Source organism: Phodopus roborovskii, unplaced genomic scaffold (genome assembly GCF_943737965.1).
Source record: "Phodopus roborovskii unplaced genomic scaffold, PHOROB, whole genome shotgun sequence".
NCBI lineage: Eukaryota > Metazoa > Chordata > Mammalia > Rodentia > Cricetidae > Phodopus > Phodopus roborovskii.
The window spans coordinates 82,758-110,263 of record NW_026125925.1 but is presented as its reverse complement, the minus strand read 5'-3'; the positions used below and the strand labels follow the sequence as shown (position 1 = coordinate 110,263).

Sequence of the window (27,506 nt, the reverse complement as noted above, 5' to 3'; positions counted from 1 at the left end):
AGAAAATGAAAAGATGTGGATTCCTTCCAGACTAATGTGGCTTGATCACGCCAGACCGCCTGAAACAGAGTACAAGCTGATCCTACATTCAAAACAGTTGGACAAAACAGCCCTACAGACTACCGCTAGGATATCTGAATCTTCTTTGAATCCCCAAAGACAGCACTCCTTACCAGCATGACGTAGTTTGGAAAGAAAGACACCCAAATTCCCAAATATTGTGTATAAATGTTTGTTTTCATTTAATTGGACTTTGTTATATAAAAGTAAATAAAAAATTATAAATAAAAAAGAAGTAATACTGTGAAACACTTTAGTCCATAATCGTAAGTCCATATTTAATAATTACTTGAAATAATGGCTTCAATTCATTACTATCAAATGAAACACACATAGTTTTAATCCTAATACTATTTGCTTCTGGGTATGTTTGAAACTTGAATTTAATCCCAGTACATAGGAAGCAGAGACAGGTGGATCTCCATTACTCAAGGAATGCCTCATCTACAGAGAATGTTCCAGGACAGGCTCCAAAGCTAGAGAAATCCTGCAATGTGGAGTAAAGAAACAACAACAAAAACAAGCAAATAAACAAAAAACAGCTTGTAATTTTATTGATCTTCTGGCTTATCATAACACAGATGAAATTCAACATTCCATAAGATGAATCAAGTTGAAGCCTTGAAATCCTTTGCTGCTGAAATGTAACCCGTGATCCCATGCAATTTTTTCCCCCTTAAGTTGGTTGTGGCCTGTGTTTCTCACAGTAACAGGAATCAAACTTGAAGGAAAGAATAGATAAATATGGACACATACAGAGACTTTTAGATAAGCCTACCTGACATTGGCGGAAACTGTGGGCCTGCAAATTCCTTTTGTGGGATATACTGTCCAGGACCTCTACAGATGTTTCCTGGAGGAGGAGGTGGTGGGATCCGGCCTCTTCGATCATATTGAGAGGCAGGGCCTCTGGGACCTCTAGAGCCTCTAGGGCCTCTAAGCCTGGGAACAGGTGGAGGGGTCAAGCTGTGACCAGCTGCATTATTTGCAAGAGGTCTAGTAGTGAGCAATGTTTCCTTCTGTAACAGAATGATAATCCACATCAACAGTCAGTGAAGTGGCTTGACACAGCTCCTTTACTCGGAGTGTCAGGCAAAGAAAAGGAAGTCCATGACATTCCAGGAAGTCTAGGAACAGTCTGAGTTTCCCACATGTGTGTAGGATCAGCTTATTTCATATCCTAATTATTTTTACTTTATTAAACAGAAATCTTTAAACATATTAGTAACAATTTACCTAGCTCACCCTAAAACAAAAACATAGTTCAGCTACATCAAAAAACGACACTTTTTAAGATATAAATACATCAGGAAGAGAGGGTACATGCTTTTAATCCAAGAAATTCAGTAGTGGGGGGTTGTATCTCTGTCAGTACCATTACTAATCTAGCCTTTTTAAATACAACGAGTTCCCAGACTTGCAACATATCTAATGGGAAACCCTAACTCCAGGAAAAAACATAGACTCCTTTATGAAACACAAAAAGATAAGAAAAAGGTTGAGAAATCAATATTATCAAAATGATCAAAATCAATGCTATATTTGTAAAGAAAGTACATAGTTATTAAGATTTTAAGGATGGAAATCTGGAATAGTGTATAGTACATAAAAAAGCTTGGAAGTTCATCTAAAAGTTGTACTTCGTAAAGTGGGAGATATCAGGTTTCTTTGTTTATTTTAATACTTTTTCATCTCACTGGAATGTGTTTTTTTTTTCTGCATGCATATCTGCATTCTCTATACATTCAATATTCTGGAAAGATAGAATACGATTTCATATCTCTTAAAATGGAGTTAAGAAGGGTGGTGAACCCACACTCAGGTGCTAGGAATCAAATCCAGGTAATGTAGGAGAACCACCAGTGTTCTTAAAGTGTATGTCATTTCTAAAAGCTTATATATATTTTTTGAGGCAAATGCTAGTTCATGTAGTCATATAGTCCACATTGGCTTTCAAATTACCATGCTTGGCCTCAGCCTGCCAAAATGATAGGATTACATGGGCCATAAAAACCTGCCTTGTGTTCCATACTATTTTACAGAAGGTTACAAACCAATAATGAATGTGTTAATGCTAAGTGCAAGTGCATTTTATTAATATAACAAAGTAGTTGAGCTCAAGCCTTGTTCTAATAAAACCAAGAAACTAGTTGTAGATCCACAGGTAGAATTCAATTTCCAATACTTACCCCAGTATCATGTTTGGTGGCACACTTTCCGGATTCCAAAGTAGAAGGTACTGCCACATCTAGACAAAAATTACAACCCCCCAAAACAAAACTACATGAGTAATAATTATATTCCCAGACCATTAACAGATGCAAATGACCCTGATATATTCCACTCCCCCTGCTGGGACAGAGAACAATGCGACCTAAATACAATAATATTCTTCATTAGGGTGCCAAAAGCAGCCTCAGACTAGGAGAAATTTAAACAGCACAGATATCCTTTTGCAGGGTGATGTTGACCTATTCAGCCATGTCAGCCTAAGGAAACAACTCAGGATGCACCACCCGGTTCCATCCTTCTATCTGTGCCAACCTTGCCCTCAGCATATAGAATATACTATTATGTAAGAATTTCCCTAATAAATAACTCAACAAATACACAATGAAAATTTAAATTTCTGAATTTTATTCTTTCTTAATGTTAGCTAGTTTAGTACCTACAATAGATACACACCTTTCTCACCTTCATTGGGTAGTGAGAGATAGTTGAATAGGTCCTTACAGATTCAATCTACTAAATACTAAATGATTAAATAAGATCATGCATTAAGATCAATTTCCCAAATTATATTTCTGGTATTCTTTTACATATCCATTGACATTTACCTGCCTAATTTACTTACTGGTAAATATGATAAATGTAAATAGACTAAAAACTATGAGATGATTGGTATGCAACACAATAAAATTTCTATAACGTAAAGACACAGGAAACCCTTAATAAGGGTCAAAACTAACCTTAAAAACATACATTAGATTACATGCCTAAAATATTACATAACAATAAAGGGCGGGAAAGATGGCTTCAGGAATAAGGGTCCCAGTTGCTCTTCCATAAGACTGTGCATATATCCCAGCAAGCACAGTGCCTTTCACAAAATTCTTGAACTCTGTTACCAGAGGCTCAGGTGCCCTGCTCTGACGTTATCAGGCATCAAACATGCATGAGATACACAGAAATAAATAAGATTTCAGAAATGCCAGAGTCAATGTGAATCTGCCAAGAAGAGCTGCTAAAAGGGAATGAAATCAGCCCTGGAAGGAGAAGTGCCTTGCAGTGAAGCTCTTTGTGGATGCTGGGGAGAAAGCTCAAGTACTGTGTTCTGATGTAGGAGCTAGTCTTAACCACTGATCCACTTTTCTCCAGCAAAAGACCCTCCAGCAAAAGTTCTCATTTATGGAACCATGATTATGGGACACTGGCTGGTTTTAATAACAATGTCAAATAAGACGTCAATTTGTCTGCAACCAGATGTTTCTACATATTCCTGGTCTAAAGACACAGACACATTCACAACTACCATGATTATATAACAGGTAATATTCAAAGTAAAAGATGCTATCCAGAATGGAATCCTTCCTTACAAAATACTATTCTGAAATTCTAATTGCGTTAAGCTTCCAACTGACCAACAGCAGAATCACATAAGGAACAGCAGTTGAATAAACTGCAAATGAGAAGAAATGATTGCCTTGGAAAGTCCTAGGACTCCTTGTGTTTCTGGAAGTACCGGTGCAGGCTGCAGGCTCAGCTGCAGGTTGTTGGGAAGGGGAAATTGAGTACTGATGGAGCTCATTTCTACTTTCATGGTGTGGAGTCAGGGAAATCTCGGCTCTTGGGGAAAGGTAAGATGGAAAGCCCATCATTTTCTACACATTTCTCAAGTTCCAAGAGATGGGTAAAGTTCAGTGGAAATTGAGACCCTGCAGGGCACACTTACAAAACCAATAGCTCCAAGCCTGTTTCTGATATCCCAACATTCACATCACAATATTGATCTCACAAAAAATCCTCATATTAAAAAATGGACTTCTTAAGCTACAAAGGATTAATTAGAAAGGCCATCAACAATGTCAGGTGTATTTGTCCTAACAGCTATGCCAGACCTCAATACACTTGAGAGATCTTGTACAACACTGTTTCAATGTAGTAAAACTTTGAAACTTAACATTTACATTAGTAAACCCGATGAAATAGCCAACAAGAAACATTTCTTGTAATGACCAGGATCAACTTAAAACTTCCCAAACAAAAATCATTTCATTCCCCTTTAAGCTTAAAACTAGAAGACAGTGTAGAGGGCAGACACCTAGGACAACTGAGCTGCATCTTGTTTGCTACTTGAAAACATGATTTACTGTTTAGAAATGTGTGATGCTTTAAGGGATATTATACTGTAAAATAAACAAACTGCTTTCAATTTAAAATGTAAGTGTAGGAAGGAATTTCAGGAATTCAACAAATAATAGGATCTTAAATATTAAATATGATCATGTTGGAACTAGTACTTAGGAAAATACTTTAAAACACCTTTGTCAGGAATCTTAAGACAAAAATATAAGTAATTACTTTAAGCATTATATGATGGGAGATGCGATTCTGTAAATATGTTTCCCATACTGTTTAATGAATAAAGCATTGTTGGCCAATAGGAAAGAAAGATAGGAGGGAATAGGAGACAAGGAGAAAAGATGAAGTAGATAGGAGGAGTCAAGATGGAGAGTGGAGAGAGAACATACCCGCCGTTCCACATGAAAATACATAGATCAGCATTAATGGGTTACTACTTAAGACAGAGCTAGCTGATAAGAAACTAGAACCGGGCCAATAGCATTATATCAAATACAGAGTCTCTGTGTGTTAATTGGGGCTGGCGCGGTGGCAGCACAGATCAGCAGCAGGAAGAAAAACTTTACTCCTTACACTTATACATTTGTATAAAATGAAATACACATAATTTGAACCTAAATACTGCTTGAAGCAGGGCACTGGTAGCACAGGACTTTAATTCCTGTAACTTACACGCAGAAACATGTGGATCGCTATGAGTTTAATGTAAGCCTAGCATACAGAGAGAGTTCAAGGAAAGGCACCAATGTTATAGAGAAACTCTGTATTGGAAAAAAAAAATCTAAAAGTTAAATCTGGTGGAGAAATTACTGATTTTCAGATCTGTCATACTAGAGTAAAATTCAAAATTCCCTAAGGTGGATCAAGGTGAAGCCTTGAACTCTTTTTTGCTAGACTGTAACATGTGAGCTATATAAACACTATTCTCCCGAAGATTGTTCTGGCCTGTTTTTCTCACACTAATAGTAACCAAACTTGAACAAAAGCTGATAAATATTGAGTCATACGAGGACTTTCGTATAGCCCACCTGGAAATGGATGAAAAGATGGGTTAGCAAAATCTCATGGTGGCATGCAATGTCTTGGATCTCCATAGAGATTTTCTGGAGGATACGGTGGTGGGGGAAGTACCCAGCTCTTGTAGGAAGGTAAGGTATAAATCCCCATGGTTCGTATGCATTTCTCCCTGTTGGAAGAGATGGGTAAAGGACAATGCAAGTTGAAACCACATACTACACACTTGTTCAACCACTAAGTCTAGCCCATATCCTGATATCCACACACTAACACCAACATATTTCAACTCTCAAATCAATACTTCTCACCTAGGTAGGAAAAATAATAACTTCACCATCAGTTTCAGGTGTGTTTGTACTAATTTGGAATGTAAGCAGACTAAACTAGTATGCAGATAGAGTTCCAACACAGGCTTCAAAGTGATAGCAAATCCTTGAATTGAGGAAAACAAAACAAACAAACAAACAAAAAAACCAACCCTCTGGTAAAATTGCTGATTTTTCTAACCTATCAAAAAAAAAAAAAAAAAAACAATCAAAATTCAAAAATCTCTAAGGTGAATCAAGGTGAAGCCTTGACTTCCCTTGTGGCTGGGATATAACCTGTGAACCATATAAACCCTTACAACCTCAAGTTGGTTAAGGATTAGATTTAACACAGTAACTGGAAGCAAACTTGAAGGAAAACACAGATAAACATTGACATACACAAGAACCATTAAAAAAGCTTACCTGGCATTGGGGGAAATGGTGGACCAGGGAAGTCTCTTGTAGGAAAATATCCACATTGATCACCGTAGATGTTTTCTGGAGGATATGGGAGTGGGGGAAAGAACCCAACTCTTGGGTGAAGATAAGGTGGAACGCAACTTGGTTCATACACATTTCTCCCTGCTCAAAGAGATGGGTAAAGGACAGTGGTAGAAGAAATCCTGTACTGCACACTTATTAAAACACTAACTCCAGCCCCTACTCTGTTATCCAAACACTCATATCACAATATTCGTTCTCACATATAAAACTTGACATTCAAAATTGGACTTCTTATCTACTTAGGAATAATAAGAACATCAACAACACTTTTGGGTTTGTTTGTCCTAACTTGGCAGATTAAAAGATCTCAATACAATCTACAGTTAATGTAAAACAGCTTTTCCAAGGAGTAAAACTTTCAAACTTAACATGCATATCAGTTACCTGACCTGACATCCTAATAGAAACATTTCCTCTAATGCCAAGAACTAACTTAAAACTTCCCAAACAAAACTCATGCCATTCCAATAGAAGTTTAAGAGCAGAGGTAAGGAGAGAGAGAGAGAGACACACACACACACACACAGAGAGAGAGAGAGAGAGAGAGAGAGAGAGAGAGAGAGAGACCTAGGACAACTAAGCTGGTTCTTATCTATTACTTAGAAACATAATTAACTGTGTATAAACTCATGATTCCAAAGGAGAAAATATGATGTAAAACCAGTACATTACATTTCTTTTAAAATGTAATGGTAGGAAAATATTTCAATGAATTCAACTAATAACTATGATCTTAGATTTTAAATATGATCCTGTAGGAACTACTACTCAGGAGAAATGATTTAAAATATTTTAGTCAGATATATTAAGAAAAACAACTATAATTAATTACTATAATGGCCTCAAAAATTTCTGTCAAATAAAATACAAATATTTTAAGGTGAAACTGCTTGTAGCAGGACATTTGTGCCTCAAGACTGTAAACCCAGCATTTGGGAAGCAGAGACAGGTGGATACTTGTGATTTCAAGGCTAGTCTAATCTGCACACTGATTTTCGGGAAAGTCTCCAAAGCTATAGAGAAACCCTGCCTGGAGGAATGAAACAAGGAAAATGTGCTTGTGAATTTATTGATTATCTGATCTAACACTGGACATATTAAATTATATTTACCTAGGGTGGATTAAGGTAAGGTCTTGACTTCCTTTCTTGCTGAATAGTTACCTGTGAGCCATATAAACCTTTTCCTCCTCAGGTTAGTTCTGGCCCATGTTTCTTATACTAACAGGAAGCGAACTTGAAAGGAAGCACTGATAAACACTGATGCACATACAAGGTCCTTTAAAAAAGCCTACCAGGCATAGGAGGGAATGGTGGGCCTGGGAAGTCCCTTGGTGGATCATACTGTGGAGCATCTCCATAGATGTTTCCTGGAGGCAGAACATAGCAACTTGGATCCCCTGGGAAGGCAGGGCCTCTGGGGTGTCTGACCTCAGGAACCAGTGGAACATCCAAGTCTTGTCCAGAAGCTTTGTATTCAGCATAGCCAGAAATGGGCAAAGTTGATTTCTGTAACAGAGTGGCAATCAACAGTCAGTGAAATTGTTTGATTCACAGCTCCTTTACTGGAAGTGAAAGACATAAAAGAAAGCAGTACATGGAACTCCAGAAAGCATGAGAACATGTAGTTTTCCACAGAAGTGTAGGAACCCCTGATATGTTATCCTAAGTATTTTAAATAATTCAAGAGAAATCTTTAAGTATGACAGGTAGTAACCCTCTATTTAGCTCATCCTAAAATGCAAGTACACTTCAAAAAGACACTCTAAAAATAGAAATGTATCATGGGGTGGTAGCACATGTTTTAAATAACAGAACTCAGAAAGCAAAGGTAGGTGGCTCTCTGCTAGTTCGAGGCCAGTCTGGTGAAAAGTGTGAGTTCTGAGTTTGAGAACATGTTCCATAGCTTCCGGAAAATTCTATCTCCGGGGGGGGGACATAAAAATAAAAGAAACTTTTACAAAACACACCCATAAAAGGAAAATGGTAAAGATGTTGATTTTTCAAAATGGCCAAAATTAATGCTATATTTGAAAACTAAAATAAACTTTAAGATTCACATAAGATATCAAGGAAGAAATATCTGAAATAGTGTACAGCATGTAAAAAAAAAAATTGAAATTCATCTAAACGTTGAACTTTTTTAAATATTACGTACCTTATTTTATTTTTCTTTTAAATTTCACATGAATTGGTATATTGCCATCATGTATGTCTGCATACTCACACATCCAGTGTTCTGGAAGGATAGATTAGGGATTCAGATCTCTAGAAACAGGAGTTATGTATTGGGAGCCATCACTCAGGTGCTTGGAAACAAACCCAGGTCCTCTAGGAGAGTTGGCAGGGCTCTTAATCTGTAAGCCATTTCTCCAGCCTATGTAATTTTTTGAGACAAGATCTGCTTATACAACACAAACTGGCTTTCAAATTACCATCCTCCTGCCAAAATGCTAGGATTACATTGACCATCAATACCTGGCCTGTGATCTGTACAATTTCCCAGGTTATAAGCCAACAATGAAAGGGTTAATTCTAAATTCAGGTATATTTCATAAATATGGAGATATCATACAGTAGAAGAGCTCTGTCTTGTTCTAATCAAACCAAGAAACTCCTTGTGGATCGACGGGTAGATTTCAATGTCCAATACTTTCCCCAGGGTTATGTTTGCTGGCATTCTTCCCGGATTCCAAAGTAGAAGATACTGGCCTATCTAGACAGGAAAATTAAACCAGGAAAACTTGATGAATTTTATTTTATTCCTAGACCATTTTCAGATCCAAATGACACTGACATGTTCCACTCCCCTTGCCAGGGCAGAGAATAAATTGACAAAAATACAATAGTGTTCCTCATTAGGTTTCTGAAAGCAGATGGACACAGAACAGATATTCTTTTGTCATGTGCTGCTGACCTTTCCAGCTGGACCCTAAGCAATTTGTAGATTGTGTGGGGAAATGTCAGGGATGAACAAAAAATCTAGTTCAATAGAAACTCCCAGGAAACTACAAGGCTGACCACAGTTAAGGGATCCAGATCCTGTACAAGCCATTTTCTATAATCAGGTAAGGCTTCAAATAGAGGGACTGAGAGACCAACTTAGCAACAAAACCTTAACCTTAGAAGTAGTCCTGCCTACAAAAAGAGGCAGAGGAAATGTCTCACAATCTGTGTGAGAGGCCAACTGTGGTGGTTTGGGAAAAAATGGCTCCCAAAGGGAGTGGCACTATTAGGAGGTATGGACTTATTGGTGGAAGTGCGTCATTGTGCAGAAGGAGAGTGAGAAGAATATGTTGTTTCTATGTGAAATGAAAAAAAAATATTTTAAAAATATGTTCATGGATCTATATAAATATACCATATGCTGTCAATATAAGAATCTATATTTAAAAAGGCAGATGAAGGACAAAAGCCATATGGCAGCATCCTTTGAAGAGTTTTTAACATTGCTTCTGAACAGATTCTTTCCAGTGTATCTCCCATTGTCTAACTTTCTAAGGATTATATATTGCTTTTATGTTTTGTTTTTAAAGGCAGATGAAGCAGAGAATGGTACTCATGTAACCTATGATTATACATTTGTATTGGTCAAAAAAATGCACAATTCAATTTCTTGAGCTTTCACCCTTCGCATTATTACTTCAATTACCCAAATTGTAAGGAAAACTAAATATGTTTTTAGTCTCTTGTCTTGATGATAAGAGCATATAATGACATAGCATAAAACGTGGTCTCTAGGATTCACAGAGAAAGGGACTGAAATTTAGTATGTGATTACTTCAGGCCAGAATTAGCCCTTAAATCATGAGTTCGATTTCTTGAATTGTAAATTTTAGATATAGATATCTAAATATATAGATATAGAACAATTATGCATGCTTTTATGCCCGGTAAAAGTAATAGCATTTTGGGAATAGCAATAGCTAAGAGACGGTAAAATAGTGGTCCAGGAAGAGAAATATGCAAAATGGGTTGAAACAGAGATTTAATGATGTCAAGATTACAAAAGTTTCAATATAAAACTTTATTGTAAATAAATAACAGTCTTAAGTTCTTTTAAATCTGCTCAATCAAGAATAAAATGGGAATGATGAGGTAGAAATACATGTTGTAAAAATGTAGAAACATAACAGGGGGAAACTGTGTGTTCAACACAAGGCTTTGCTTTCTGTCTGGAGCAGAAACACCTCCTGACCACTGACTTTTCCCAATGACACTAGGGAACCATTCTCATCACTATCACAGCTCTGAGCAAGAAAATGAGTTCTTATGCTGTCCCTTGACATCTAAGGAAAAACCAACTGAATAGAGAAAAATCACTGATTCAACCCACTGATGGGAAATTCATTAGTTAGGTCTCACCCTCCATTCCTATCAGTATGCAAGACCAAGAACATGAACACCAGTCTGAAGACACTTCAACACCCTACCTCAGAAAGAGGTGCCTCAGGACAGTTACATGGTGTCAGCTCTCTCAACCCAACCCACAGAAAACAATCAAGAATAAAGTGAAAGATGTAGAGATTCATGCCCTTAATCCCAGCACTCCATGGGCAGAAACAGGAATGGTTCCAAATTCAAGGCAATCCTGGTCAACACAGCAAGTTCCTAGACAAGCAAAGATACACACACAAAAACCCTGTCTCTAAAAAAAAAAAAAAACAAATCAATAACTAGATAGTCAAAATGAGAGAACCAGAGATTATATAAGAAACCAGTCAGTAGAACTTCCAGGATATAGGGGAATAACTCACTGTGTCAGCCTGAGACCCTGAGCTCTCTAAATAACCTACTGTAGAAAAATTATCTTACAATTGTTAACTAATCATCATACATTCAGCACAAAATTAGGTGTGCCTGTATCTGCTTATGCATGCTCTCTCTCTCTCTGTATATCTGTCTCTCAAACACACACACACACACACACACACACACACACACACACACACACACACATTGGTTTTGAACCTTAAAATTAGTCAGTGGACAAAAGAAAATCCTGAAATTCATCATGAGACAATATCCTGTCTTTCTTTCAAGTATAAAACATATTTAAGGTTTTAAAATGTATTGCTTTATTTTGGGTCATTTATATCTAACTAAAAGTAGTAGGGTGCATACTTTGTAAGATACTCAAATCAGAAAATCCACAAATGTTGGCTAGGCAGTGGTGGTGCATGCCTGTAATCCCTGCACTTGGGAGGCAGAGGCAGAGGCAGGCAGATTAAATGAGCTTGAGACCAACATTATGAACAAGAGCTAGTTCCAGGACAGCCTCCAAAACCAAAGAAAAACCCTGTCCCATGTCTCAAAATAAATAATTAAATAAATAAATAGAAAGAAAAAGAAAAAAGAGAAATGTGCTCTCCGGGCTTAGGCTTAGCTTCCAGCTACATGGCTAAACGCACCAAGATGGTCGGGATCATCGGGAAATACTATGGTGCCACCCTCCGGAAAATGGTGAAGAAAATTGAAATTAGCCACCACGCCAAGTACACTTGCTCCTTCTGTGGCAAGACCACGATGAAGAGATGAGCTGTTGGCATCTGGCACTGTGGTTCCTGCATGAATACAGTGGCAGTTGGGGCCTGGATGTACAACACTACTTCTGCAGTCACAGTGAAGTCTGCCATCACAGTAGAAATGCTATTGCTTGAGAACCCCTGCCTCTAGTAAATGGGCTAATTTACGTAAAAAAAAAAGAAAAAGAAAAATATTTTATATTATTTTATGTTTTGTTATTTTTAGTTTTTTTCTGTAATTTATGTATTGCAAGTATTTTGTGTACTTGCATGCCTCTGGACTATATACTCACAACCATGAACTACATACATGTATAGAGCATTACATACCTGCTGGTACATATCATGCATGCTGTATATCATGGACAAGCATATTGTACATAGCATTGCATGCATGCCTGTGCTCTACATGCATGCTTAGTGCACTACGTGTATGCCTTTTGCAACAATGAATGCCTTGTGCACTATATTCATGTTGGTATACTTCATGAATATCTGTGAACCTAATGTAATGGTAAGCACCACATACATACATTGTGAAATTGTAGGCAAAAGAGGCCATTGGATTTCCTGGGATTGGAACTGCCATGTGGATGTTAGGAACCAAGACCATATACTCTTATCTGCACTAGATTCCAGTCTTAACTAATGAGTCACCATCAGTCCATCCCCACAACCTTCTCTTTTGAAGGACTAATTTTTTGCACAGGTGAAAAGACTAATTTAGTGGAAAAGGTTTATGGGAAACTGGCTTGTTTCAGTAATACCAAAGACAAACAATGCTTTAAATTAATTAAAATTCATTTGATTAAATACACAGTTACCTTTACTTTTGCCTAAAATCATGGTGAACACATTTCTGGTATAAAGAAACAGCTTTTTGAGTTTAAGGTACATCAATTATGATATTGCCTGTATAAACCTTCCACAATTATGGATGACATAATCAAAGTAAAATACATTATGCAGAATAAAATGAAGTGGAAATAATTCACTCATAAGATTCATTTTTAAATCATCTTTTCTACAAATTACTATCCTGACAATATGTTTCCATTAAGCTGTAATTTGAGCAATAATATAATCACATCAGTAACAAAAGTGATCTTGAACTGAAAATGAGAAGAAATGACCATCATAGACATGGTCAGGTCTCCTGTGTTTGTGGAGGTTCTGGGGCAGATTGTTTGGAAGGCAGAATCAAGTCTGGAAAGAGTTCATTTCTACTTCTCAAAAGAGAGGGTGGGGAGAAGAACTCAGAAGTTTGGAGAAGGGAAAGTGGAAAGCCCCAAAGTTTGTACACATTCTACCCTGTTGCAAGAGATGAGTAAAGGACAGTGGAGGTTGAAATCCTGTATGGCACACATGGTAAACCACAAACTACAGCGCATACTGGTAAACAAAACTCACACCACAATATTTGATCTCACAAATAATCTTGATATTTAAAGTGGACTTCTTACCTACATGGGATTCATAAGAACACCACCAACAATTTCAGGTGTCTTTGTGCTGTCTTAGCAGCTACTCTTGATCTCAATACACTCAGGACATATTGTAGAACAGATTTCAATGTAGTAAAACTTTCAAGAGTAACATTGAAATCAGTGATCCTGGCATGACATCCTAAATAAATTTTCTGTGATGACAAGAACAACTACAAAACTTCTGAAAGAAAATACATGTCATACTCTTGGAAGGTTAAGAATAGATATGATGGAAGAGAACAGGCAGGGATAACTATTCTGGTTCATCTCTATTACTTTAAAACATGATTTATTGTGTAGAAACTTCTGATTCCAAAGGGGAAATTATGCTGTAAAAGCAATAAATAACTTTTATTTTAAAATATAAGTGTAAGAAGAAATTTCAATGAATTCAGCAAATAATTAATATGATCTTAGATTTTAAATATAATAATGTGGGAAGAACAACCTAGACTTTAGACAGTAATCTTAAGACAAAATATAAGTAATTAATGTAAATATTAGCCTCAGTACACATTTCTATAAAATGGTATACGCACAATTTTGGCCTGAAACCTGCTTGTAGCTAAGTATTGGTGGCACAGGCATTTAATCCCAAAATTGGAAAGCAGAGTCAGGTGGATCTCTGTGAGTTCAAGCTTAGCCTGGTCTACAGAGTGAATTCTAGGACAGGTTCAAAAGCTATAGAAAACCCTGCCTTGAGGAGAAAAAAAGTGCTTGTAAATTTGCTGATCTTCTGAACTATCACAGTACATTTAAAATTCAAAATTCCCTAAGGTAGTTCAAGGTGAAACCTTGACTTCTTTGCTGCTGGACTGTTACCTGTGAGCCATGACAACCCTTTCTCCCTCAAGTTGCTTCTGGCCAGTGTTTCTCATTGTAACAGGAACCAAACTTGAAGGAACATACAGATACAGATTTATTCATACAAGGGTCTTTTAAAAAACCTACCTGACTTTGGAGGAAACCTTGGGCCTGCAAAATCCCTTTGATGGGACATACTGTCAAGCATCTGGAGGAGGTGGTGGTGTATTCTGGCCTCTTGGATTCTTTGGAATTGCAGGGCATCCATGATCTCTAGGGTCTGAAACCTTGGCCACCAATGGAGGAGTCAAGCCATGGACAGCCACTTTGCATTTAGCAGGGCCAGAGTTGGGAAAAGTTGCTTTCTGTAACAGAGTCACAATCATTAGTCTGTACAATGGCTTGATTCACAGCTCCTTTCCTGGGAGCGGCAGTCAAAGAAGAAAGCATTCCATGACGTTGAAGCAAGAATGGTAACAGGCTCAGTTTTCCACATGGGTTGAGGAGGTCCTTGTTTTCCGTCCTAAGTAATTTTATGAACTCAACAGAAATCTTTAAGCATGGTAGTAACACACGTAGCTCACTCTCAAAAACAATTATAGTTCATGAAGTTCAAAACAGATACTTTTTAAACTAGATATACATCAGGAAGTTGAGGTAGAGGGATTGATTCCCAGAACTTGGGTGGTAGAGGAAGGTGGATCTCTGTCAATTCAAGGCTAGCCTTGTCAATAGAGTGACTTCCATGACTGGAACCATTGCTACTTTGAAACCCTATCATTAAGAAAAAGAAAAAAAAATAATCATACACATTTATCAAACACACAGGAAATGAAAATGGTTAAGATGCTGTTTGGTCTCCCAGAGCACAGGAGAAGTGTCAGGAATAGGGAAGTGAATGGAGAGAAAATTAGGAGAAAACAAGGGGGAGGAAAAGAAAACACGTGCGACCAGGAAGATATAGCCCGGTTAAGAATAGAAGACAAGAGAGAGAGAGAGAGAGAGAGAGAGAGAGAGAGAGAGAGAGAACATAAAAGAGGGAGCCAATATTGGTTTGAAGATAAAATTGAACACCAAGAAAGGTCTAGAAAACTACAAGACTGCTCCCAACTAACAATTTGAGCTTCCGTGGAAAGGCTATCATAAATGCCCTTCCCAGAGAGTGAGATCAACAACTAACATCTCCATGGAGTGGTCAACTAATGCCTGTTGAAAACAGGATCAAACACCCATACATAAACACTGAGTCAAACTTAACCAAGATGCAGATGGAGAGGACAAGACTATACGGCAGAAACACATAGAGACAGCTTACCTGAACAAGGAGGAGCTAACGGCCACTAGACTGATAGCTGGGAAGCCAGCATGGGACTGACTCAAGCCCCCCTGAATATGGGTCTCAGCCAGAAGGACTGAGCAGTCTAAGAGACCTCAGACAGTGGAGCCAGGATGTATCCCTGGTGCACAACAAAGACTTTGCAAACATATCCCCCATGGAGGGATAACTGCCTTAATCTAGAGACAGGAGAGAAGCCCTAGTCCCTACTTCACATGACCTGTCAGATCTACATGACCCCAACTGGATGGCATTCCCCTACACATAGAATTGGGGTGGGGTGATGGGAGGGGAGGGTGGCTAGAGTGCATGTGAGAGGGCAGAGAGGGTAAAAGGGAGGGAAGGTGGCAGGTAGGGATGGAGGGAGGGAGGAAGGGAGGGAGAGGGAACTGGGATCGACATGTAAAGTAATAAATTAAATTTAAAAATTCTTTGACTTCAAAATTTAAGTTGAAGGACAAGTTACTGGGCAAAAGGATTTCTATTTTTGTTTCCACAGAAAATGAAAAGATGTGGCTTTCTTCCAGACTAATGTGGTTTGATCACGCCAGACCGCCTGAAACAGAGTACAAGGTGATCCTACATTCAAAACAGCTGGGCAAAACAGCCCTACAGAATACAGCCAGGATTTCTGAATCTTCTTCGAATCCCCCATGACAGCACCCCTTACCAGCAGGAAGTAGTTTGGAAAGAATGATGCCCACATTCCCAAATATTGTGTATAAATGTTTGTTTTCATTTAAATGGACTTTGTTATATAAAAGAAAATGAAGTAAAAAAAAGTAAAAAAAAAATCTAAAATACTTTTTAAGGTTCAAATAATATTAGAAGTTAGAAAATATGAAATAGTGCACAGAATGTACTGAAATTTTGATGTCCATTTAAAAGTTGTAGTTATTTAAATAAGACATATATGGTCTGTTTCTTTTAGTCCCCCCCCAGGAATGGGTGTTTTGCATGCACATATGTCTGTATGCATACTACAAACACTCAGTGTTCTGGAAGGATAGAATTGGGATACAGATCAATTGAAACTGGAGTGAAGAAGGGTTGTGATCCATCACTACGTACTAGGAATGAAAGTGAGGTTCTCTAGGAGAGCAGCCAGTTCTCTTAACTTATAAGCCATTTCCTCAGCCTATGTGGTTTATTGAGACAAGTACTTCTTAGATAGAGCACAGTGGCCTTGAAATCACCTTCCTCCTGCCTCACCATGCGCAAATGCTGGGATTGCAGTTAAAAAAAAAAAAAAAAAAAAAACAAAACTTGGCTAGTGATTTATACTATTTCCTGAACATTACAACACAAGGATGAAAATGTTAACACAATTTAAAAGTATATTGTATTAATATTTTGATATCACAAAGTTGCTCTAGCGTTATTATAATAAAACCAAGAAACTAGTTACGGATCCATGGGTAGAATTCAATTTCCCATTCTCACCACAGAGTCTTGTTTGGTGGCACTCTTCCTGGATTCCAACTTGGAGGATACTGGCCCATCTAGACAGACAAATTAAAAAAAGGGAAAACTTCTTTAGTTCTCACTATTTTCCAGTTTTCACTAATTTCCAAACTATTTCCAGATCCAAATGCCATTAACATTTTCCACTCTCCTGGCAGGGACAGGGAAGAACTTGACAGGAATACAATTGTACTCAACCTTAGGATCCCACAAATAGCCTGACACCTATGGAAATTTCACCAGAACTGATATCTTTTTGCAGTGTTTTGCTGACCTTTCCAGCTGGCTCTCAGGCAAACTTGCCCTTTCAGGCAACTCAGGATACAGCATCCACTACCTGTTTTCTACATGTACCAAACTTTCCCTAAGTTCACATCATATATTTTTTGAGAAAAGTACACTGATATATAACTCGAGAAATACAAATGAATATTTAAATTTCTGAATTTTATTCTTTCTTAATGTTATTTCATTTAATACCTACAGTAGATACACATCTTTCCCAGCTTCTGTGTGTAGTGAGTGATAATTGAAGAGGTCCTGACAAATACAATCTACTGAATATGAAATGATTAAATCACATAACTAATTAAGAAGTACAATATTGAAGCAATATGGAGAGAGACGGTAGCCTTGTGTTGTTTCTGGTTTTAGAGGAATTGCATTAAGGTTCTATCCATTCAGTTTGATGTTGGCTTTTTATCATGTTTAGGTATGTTCCTGTTATCCTTGATATCTCCAAGCTCTTTATCATGTAAGGGTATTGGAATGTGAAAAAGGGTTTTTCAGTAAACCCTGTTTTTTTTTTTTTCAGTTTGTTTATATGGTAGATTACATCAATCGACTTTTGTATGTTCACCCATCCCTGCAACACAAGGATGAAGCCTACTTGGTCATGTTGGATAATTTCTCTGATGTGTTCTTGGATTTGATTTGCCAGTATTTTATTGAGTATTTTTGCATCTATGTTCATGAGGGATATTGGTCTATCCTTCTCTGTCTTAGTTGTGTCTTTGTGTGTCTATGGTACCAAGGTAATTGTGGCCTTGAAAAAAATGTTTGGTAATGAACATTTTGTCTCTATTGTGTGAAACAATTTGAGGAGTATTGGTATTAGTTCCTTTTTGATTTGCTGGTAGAATTCTGCACAAATGCCAACAGGCCCTCGGTCTTATTTTGTTGGGAGGCTTTCGTTGACTGCCTAAATTTCACTGACGGTATAGGTCAGTTTAAGTTGCTTATCTGTTCTTGATTTCCTTTTGATAAGTGATAGTTATCCAGAAATTTCTCCATTTCCAATGAATTTTCAAATTTTGTGGAGTACAGGTTTTTAAAGTACAACCTGAAAATTGTCTTGTCTTCCTCAGTGTCTGTTATTATGTCCACCTTTTTGTTTCTGACTTTGTTAATTTCTGTGTTCTCTCTGTGTTTTTCGAGTTAGTTTGGACAAAAGTTTGTCTATCTGGTTGAGTTTCTGAGAAAAAAAAACAACTCTTTGTTGCATTGATGTTTTGAATCATTTTCCTTGTCTCTATTGATTTGTTCTCTCGGATTGATTATTCCCTGGTATCTACTCTGCGGTGAGTTTGCTTCTTTTTGTTCTAAGGCTGTTAGCTGTGCTATTAATTCTCTAATGTGACTATCCTCAGTTTTCTTCATATGGGCTCTTATGAAATGAACTTCCATCCTTCGTAGAAATCTTTTCAATGTTTAACATAAGTTTGTGTATGTTGTGTCCTCATTGTCATTGAATTCTAAGAAGTCATCCATGTCTTTCTTTATATCTTCTTGACCAGAAATGTTCCAATTGGACATTATTCAGTTTCCATGAGTTTGTAGGGTTTCTTCGAGATTTGTGTTGTGGTTGAATTCTAGCTTTAAAGCATGGTGGAATGATAAGATATATAGGAATATTCCAATTTCTTTTTTTTAATGTGGTGAGGTTTTGTTTATGTGGCCTAGTATGTGGTTGATTTTAGAGATGGTTCAATATGGATTGAGAAGAAGGTATATTATTTGTGTTTGGTTGTAATATTCTGTAGATGTCTCTTAAACCCAATGTAGACATAGCTTCTGTTAGTTCTTGTTTCTTTGTCAAGTTTTTCTATGGTGGTCCTGTCTAGTGGTGTGAGTGGAGTGCTTAATTGTCCCACTAGGAGTGGATGAGGTTTTACATGAGCTTCAAGATTTAGTAGAGTTTCTTTTACGAATGTGGGTGCCTTTGTATTTTGGGCATAGATGTTCAGAACTGAGAATTTGTCCTGATGGATTTCTCCTATGATGAATATGAAATGACTGTTTTTATCTCACTTGATTGATTTTGGTGTGATGTCTAACATGTTAGATATTAGGATAGCTATACCTGCTGGCTTCTTGGGTCCACTTCATTGGAAGATCTTCTTCCAACCCTTTAACCTGAGGGAATGTCTGTCTTTGAAACTTAGATGTGTTTTTTGTATGCAGCAAAACCATCAATTCTGTCTTTGTATCCATTCTTTTATCCTGTGAATTTTCATATGTGAGTTAAGACCAATAATGTTGAGGGATAGAAAGGACCACTGATTGTTAGTGCTTGTTTGTTTTAGATTTTTTGTAAGTGGTGGTATTGTGAATATATTATCCATGCTTTAACCTTGGTTTTGGTGAATTGGGATTATCTATTACTTATGTCTTTGTGAGCATAGTTAACTTCCTTGGGTTGCAGTTTTCCTTCCAGAAATTTCTATAGGGCTTGATTTTTAGATATTCATTGTGAAAATCCAGCTCTGTCATTAAATATGTTGTTTCCTCCGTCTATAATGATTGAGAGTTTTGCTGGGTATAGTAACCTTGTCAGGCATCTGTGGACTCTCATACTTGTAGAACATCTACCCAGGACATTCTGATCTTGAGAATTTCCATGGAGAATTTAAGTGTAATTTTGATCAGTCTACCTTTATATGTTATCTGAAAATTTTCTCCTGCTGCTCTTAATATTCTTTCTTTTTTTCTGTATGTTAGGTGCATTGATTGCTATGTGTTTTGGGGTCTTTATTCTTTGGTCCAGTCTATTTGGTGTTGGGTTTGCTTCTTACGCTTTTATGGGCAAGTCCTTACTCAGATTGGGAAATTTTTCTTCAACGATTTTGTTTAACATGATTTCCACACCTTTGAGCTGGGCTTCTTCACCTTCTTCTACAACTATTATTATTAGCTTTTGCTTTACCCAGTGTCCTACATTTCCTGGATGTTTTGTGTTAAGGATTTATTGGACTTATGATTTTCTTTGGTGGATGTATATATTTTCTGTAGTTTACCTTCAGCCCCTGAGATTCTCTCTTCACTCTCTTGTATTCTGTTGGTTTTTCTTGAGTCTGTAGTTCCTGATCATTTGCCCAGTTTTTTTGATTCCAGTATTCCTTCAGTTTGTGTTTTCTTTATTGTCTCTATTTCAGTTTTCATGTCTTGAACTGTTCCTTCAACTCTTTGATTTTTTTCTTGGTTTTCCTTGCTTTCTTTAAGCACTCACAAAAATGCCCCACACAAATTGTATTTCTACATTCTGATCTGGTTTCTTCAAGCAATAATGCTGGTTACACTGCTCTATCGTATATATTCTTTAAAGGTTTTATGTAGTATAACTCCTCGTTATCCAGTGTAGGTTGAGTATTCTTTAATGGAAGTGCCTGGCACTGTGTTTGAAATTTTTTATGATCTGGGAAGTCCTTCTGTATATATTTTGTCTTATTGGTTGATGAATAAAATAATGATTGATTGATTGGCCAGCTAGAATATATAGGCAGGACTATGAGATGAGAATGCTGTGAAACACAGGCAGAAAGGTCGTGATTTAGTGCACCAAAGAAGTAACAGGATGGAGAATTCTCCCATAAGCCAAAACCAGGTGGAAATACATGATTATAGAAATGGGTTAATAATTAAGACAGAGATAGCCAATAAGAAGCCCAACCACCAGCCAACTGTTGTGTACCTAATATACCATCTGTGTATTCATTTAGGACTAAAGGGTGGCAGAGTCAAACAGGATGAAGAACATATATATATATATATATATATATATATATATATATATATATGTATGTATGTATGTATATATATATATATATATATATATATAGAGAGAGAGAGAGAGAGAATGTGTGTCTATAGACATTAAGTGTTGAACATCAAAAATTTAAAATCTGCTCTATGAAATGCTTCAAAATTCACAAAGTTTTGAATGCTACATACACCCAAAGTGTCATTGAGAGCACTCTGGATTCCTGAATTTCCATAGTTCGGGTGGTCACTTGCCTTAAACTGTGTGGAAGAAGAATACAGATCAGAACAAGGAGCTACAAAGGACTTTGCTGTTTGGTTGTTTTTGAGTTAGAGTCTTACTAAGCAATTCTCAGAATGGCCTGGTACTCACTCTGTAGACGAGGCTGACCTCACACTCACAGAGATCCTCCTGCTTCTGCACCCCAACTGCAGGGTGCTACCATATCTGGGCTAACATTATTTACCCAGTTAAAAAATAATTAAGTCTATAATTACAAGCAGTTGTGTTATTTACCCAAAAATTTTTCTCTAGAAATATAAGTAAAAGCAGTGCCTATACTTCACAAATGTCTACTCACAGATTATTTTAAAGGTAAAGTGAGATGAAAAGATAACATAAGGGAGATTTTAGAGTAATGAAAATGTTTAAATACTATGCTTCCTCCTCCCCCTGAAAGGAAAGGTGAGGTTCTGAATAGACCCTCCAACACAGTTGGAGGAGAGAGAATATCTCCTTTCAGTGAAGGTCAGCACAGTATATAGGGACCATATGGGGAGTGCTCTGGAATAATTAAAACAGCAGTTGTATGTACAAGGTCCTTTTGTGCATCAGGAATACATCCTGTTTCCACTGCCTGAGGTCCCTTAGACTGTGCAGTCCTTCTAGCTGAGACCCATATTCCCATGGAGGGCACTCCCTTAACCTAGAGACAGGAAAGAAGTCCTAGTCCCTACTTCAAATGACATGACAGATTTACATGACCCCCCTGTATGGCATTGCCCTACATGTGGAATTGGGGTGGGGGGATGGGAGGGGAGGGTGGTCAGGGTACAAGTGAACAGGGAGAGAGTGTAAGAGGAAGGGAGAGAGGGAGAGGGAGGGAACTGGGATCGACATCTAAAAGAAAATAATATAATAATAATAATAGTGACAATGATAATAACAGCAGTCTTAAATGCAGATCCAATTAGCTGAACCATAAGTCAGAATCACATTCAACAGCTCTCATCTTGTTATCCTACTGTCTGTCTGCTTATGTCTAATATGTGCCCTGAACACTACACAGATTTCAACAGAGCATGGTGTTTTTGAAGGTTTTCAACAAATTAGATGTTTATTAAAATAACAGGATAAGGTGCATATATAAATATTCACACCTTGAATTCCCTCATCTTTACACCTATGTAAAGAATTCTGATATTTTCAAGGTTTTCTTTTTAAATTGGCGTGTGTGTGTGTGTGTGTGTGTGTGTGTGTGTGTGTGTGTCTTTCTTTCTTCCTTTCTTCCTCTTATTCTTTCTTTCTACCTTTTTATCAACATGGGGGTCATGTCCATGCAAGGTACAGTGGCCAATGTGGCCAGCGGCATTGGATCCTCTAAAGATGAAGTTTACATGGACCTTGAGCTATTCAATATGTGTGCTAGGAACGGAACTCAGGTCCTCTGCAAAAGCAATATTTGCTTTTAAAAGCTGAGTCACCTGTTCATCCAAAAAACAGTTCTGATTTTTAAAATATGAAGGTCATAAGTTTGAGTGGAATACTGCTTATTTTTATATGTGCAATGTGGAAGGCAGGCTACAAGCTCTAGAGAAATTTTACCATGGTAAATAACAAAACTCTCAAGATGTATTTTACATAAAACCCAAACAAAAAACAACAGAACCACACACAATGCCAAACTATTATCTACTGTATATAGCCACACAAGTTAAGCAAAGGATGCTGGTGCTATTTAGGAGTCACTATGGGATTGACAGAGGATGATGTGCATATGCTTTTTGTGTTTCTTTGTTAGCTTGTCATTTTTGGTGTTGCATTTTATTTTGTTTTCTGAAATGGTTTCATTATGTACCCCTAGCTGGCCTGGAAGTGGGTATGCATACCCAATTGCCTGAAAAGGAAAATGATTGCCCTGTTTGACTCAGAGTATGATTCAAATGTGTCTGACACCATACACAGTTATTTTTGGAAATTTGTGACCATATACTTCCCAATAATCCAACTTTGATGGGAGATGTCACTCTGTAAATATGTTTCTCATACTGGTTAATGAATAAAGTATTGTTGGTCAATAGGAAAGCAAGACAGGCAGTACTAGGAGACAAGGAGGATTCCAGGAAGGAATAAGGAGGAGTCAGCATGGAGACACTCGGGAGACCAGATGCCGGTCCCATTCCCCGGTAAGATGAAACCACTTGGAAATACTTAGATTAACAGAAATGGGTTAATACTTAAGACAGAGCTAGCCAATAAGAAACTAGTATCTGGCCAACAGCATTATATCAATTACAGAGTTTCTCTGTGTTATTTAGGGCTAGCGTGGTGTTGGGCCCAGGTCCCGGGGGGTGGGGGGAACTACTACATACATGAAGGTTTGCAACGTGAAAGTGCTTGATTTAAGTCAGAACCACATAGGTCATGGCCAACCATGAAATGTTATAGTCACACAGTTTGGGAGGTTTCATTTTGTTCTGATTTTTAGTTTTTTGAAAGAGCATCTCTCTGTGTGTATCTCTGGCTATCCTGGAAATCACTCTGTAGACCAGGCAAGACACAAAATCTGAGATCTGCATGTCTTTGCCTCCCAAGTTCTAGTACTAAAGCCATACACCAACACTGCCCAACTAAAAGTCAGATTATAAAAGTAAATAAATTCATAACATACTGTGAAGAATCAGAAGTTACTTTTGAATTCTTCAAGTTAAAGACTCAAATATTATCATGCATTCAATATGTAATCCAGATGACTGAGACCCCTATCATTTTACAAATTAATCATTCCCAATTGTGATTATGCTTCCAAAGGAAAAAAAAAATCACCAAAATCAGCAACAAGTGGAACTTAAACACCAGGGAATTCCTGTTTCATGTACAGTAAATCTTAAAGAGTGTGTACCATCCCAACAAATGGTCTACAGAGACGATCAAAGCATGGTTGACCCATCATAATGGCATCATTTATATAATTGTCCCACTCCAAGCATTGTTACTACTTGGAGTCTTCAATATTTGCAGTGTAAGATATATTTACATTTTAGTGAAATATGACTCTCAAAATGATTGCTTACGTCCATAGGTAGTTGAAGGTATATTCTACCCATGAAGATTTCTCTTTAATTCCACTTCAACTGGAAAGCACAATGCAAATGATTAGCTCTTTGGAAGTCATTAAAATCACCAGCAGAGGTACTAAATACATCTTTGTAATAATCTTTGTAATAATCCCTGGGATTATTACAGCCATCAAACTCTAGACCTTGTCTTAACTTTTAAATCAATACTTTGAAATTTGCTTCATACTTAAAATAACCATTCAAAAATTCTGAAAGTATTGTTAATATGTAGTCACAATGCTATTCCACTTAAATACTTCTCATTCATTCTCCCCAAAAATAACTAATGGTAACTTATTAATAGCACTGTGCCTTTAAAGGACCTGTCATGACATTTCACTGAGAAAGTGAGATATCAGTCATTTTCATTAATGCTAATAAGCCAAAACCCAGAGTCAATGAAACAATTTCAAATAAAATCATCACTACAAAATCCTAAATACTGTTGGGTGAAAATGTTAATTTAAACTAAACTAAACTATTATATACAATATATATGGATACATGATATGTATTTAAAATATGGGTTAAAAAAAAAACACTACCTCTGGCAAATGCTGTCTTTATAAAATCAGGTGAATATCCTGCTTTAGTTAGTCTGCAAACAAAGAACAAATATATCTATGTTACTCATCAGAAAGAAACACCACACTTTAGGCAAAGGCCAATTCCAAAGCAGCTGCAAGCTCAAAATCTGCTGGAAAAAAAAAAGAACAATAACTGATCTGCCCAGATCCATTTCTACAGTTCCACACTTCTTATGGAGGTCTGGCTTCTTCTTAGAGGTGTTCATGTTTAAAAATGGATGTTTCTATAAATTGTACTTGGTTGAGTGCTATCTTACAGAGTATACATACATTCATGAAGTAGGACATACTAGATAAACTAGTAGAAATGTGTCATTTTATGACAAAGGAAACTGAGGCAGGGGCTTTAACTAACTCTGAAAGGAAAAGAACTGCTCTGAGTTACCCACACTTCCCCTTGTAAAACTTAAAATTCCACTAAATGATGAGACTATTGCATTTCTAAAGTTTGTATCTTTAAGTGTTACATTTTTAAACAAGTGCTACTTAATTCCTGTTTCTTAGACTTGAAATAGAACAGCTTTATTTACTTAGGAATGAAGTACTCTAAGAAAGCATCACAGTGTCACAAAGGCATCCTTTCCTTTGCTCACTCTTGTTTTTTTCTACACTCATCATTCTGTAATGTTTTTTACCTGACACTTTTAATAGTGTGACTTGTAAAAGCATCTTGAAATGTCCCGGAACTAACCAAAGAAAAGTATTTCACACAAATTAAACTTCATAGGACTAAAACTGACCAGATATTTTATAACATTATGAAATGTACTACATTTTTTTAAAAAAATTATATATATACAAGCATTACACAATGAAGAAACTATTTCAAATAAAGTATTCTTATGAATACTTACTTTTGTCTCATCAGAGCATTTTTTATCTTTAATTCATTGACGTTTCTTTCCAAAGCACGAGCTTCCAGCTTGAAATAAATAATAGATTTTGAAACTATATCTATAAAATCTCAAATGTCTAGAGCATGATGGCATATAACTTCACAACTAAAAACAGGTTAAGAATCTGCACTTATCTTTTTTCACCTCCATCACCATGCCTCTTCCAGTGACCCCCATCTCCTGACCTCTGCTGGAGTGCCAGGCCTCTCCCAGAATGCCTATCCATGCAGGACCACCCTGAGTCCCCGCCTACCTGATCTTTGGCCCCTATCACCGGGACTCTGCTGGAGGTGAATCTGGGACCAGTTCAGGTCCAATCCCTCCCATACACTTCCCTGGAAACTTCCTGGGTAGCCCTTAATGTAGCTCCCACCTACATCCAGTAGCCATCGAGAACACTCCTAGAACTCTGATCGACAAAACCACCCACCCAGAATCTGCCCTCACCCCAACCTGTGCCCTAACAAGGCCACTGTCCCACTGCTCTCATTGAGCACTGGACCACAGAGTAGGTCCAACAATCCCGCCACCTCCAGGGAACTTCCTGGATCTATTCTGAGCACACTAAACCACATCAAGTCCCCTCCTGCCTAATCTTTGAACCCCATCGCCTGGCCTCTGCCTGATACCTAAATAGCCAGGTCTCTGCTGGAGACCAGACTATCCATGCTGGACAACTGAGTCCCTGCCTACCTGATCATTGACCCCAATTGCCAGGCCCCTTCCTGAGAGGCTCCTAGAGAGTTTGGACCACCCAGAGATACAGACATCGAACTCCTGACACACTTAAGCCCACTGGGGGATTAGCATAAACAGGAGAGAAATCCCACATGTACCCATTGGAGGAAGTGAAGGTAAGGTGACAATACAAGAAAACACCTAACAATAGAAAGACAAGAAGGAAGTCATCAGAATTTAGGGAATCTACACCAACTATTAGACCTGAAGACATGAAAGCAGATGAAGCAGAAGAGGAGGACTTAGAAAATATCGATATAAAAATGACAGAGGCACTCAGAGACTGTAAGAGAAAATCCCTTAGAGAAATGAAAGGAAAAACATACAAAAAAATGGAAAAAATGAACAAATTTCTTAAAGAAAGTAAGAAAAGTCAAGAAAAAAAAAAACAGATGAAGGAAATAATTCCAACAGTTCATACCTGAAAACTGAAATAGAGACATTCAAGAAAACACAAACTGAGGGAATGCTGGAAATAGAAAAATTGCACAAATGATAAGAACTATAGATGCAAGCATAACCAACAAAAAAAAAAAAACAAGAGATATAAGAGAGAATCTTGGGCACTGAAGATAAACAGGAGGAAATGATTCATTGTCCAAAGAAATTCTTAACTCCAACAATTCCTTAACAGAAAACACCCAAGAAATGTTGGACACTGTGAAAAGGCCAACCCTATCAATAATATAGATAACTTAAAAAAGCCCAGCTCAAAGGGGCAGAAATCATGTTCAACAAAATCATTGAAGAAAACTTACCCAAGTTGCAAAGGATATGTCCATGAAAATACAAGAAGCATATTCCAACAACAAATAAACTGGACCAAGGAAAAAGAACCCCTCGACACATATAATCAAACATATGAATGAAGAAAGAAATTTAAGAGCAGCAAAGAAAAAAGACCAGGTAACATATCAAGGCAGACTAGTCAAAATTACATCGGACTTTTCCATGGAATCTCTCAAGGACCGTAGGACCTGGATATGTGGTTCTAAAAGTGCTAAAATTCCATGGATGCCACCCCAGGATACTATGCCAGCAA

General features: G+C 37.3%; 1 protein-coding gene across 1 annotated transcript in view; it reads right to left on the bottom strand.

Annotated features, from left to right (window-relative positions):
- Nucleotides 1–838: 838 nt before the first annotated feature.
- LOC127217978 (melanoma inhibitory activity protein 2-like) overlaps nucleotides 839–27,506 on the bottom strand; it is a gene marked incomplete at its 3' end in the record, with an annotated part of 94,854 nt that continues 68,186 nt past the window's right edge. Inside the window, 6 exon segments of the mRNA XM_051178984.1 lie at nucleotides 839–1,079; nucleotides 2,250–2,308; nucleotides 6,171–6,329; nucleotides 7,546–7,759; nucleotides 16,811–16,904; nucleotides 25,685–25,752. Of these exon segments, the coding sequence (XP_051034941.1) occupies nucleotides 839–1,079; nucleotides 2,250–2,308; nucleotides 6,171–6,329; nucleotides 7,546–7,759; nucleotides 16,811–16,904; nucleotides 25,685–25,752 (835 nt within the window).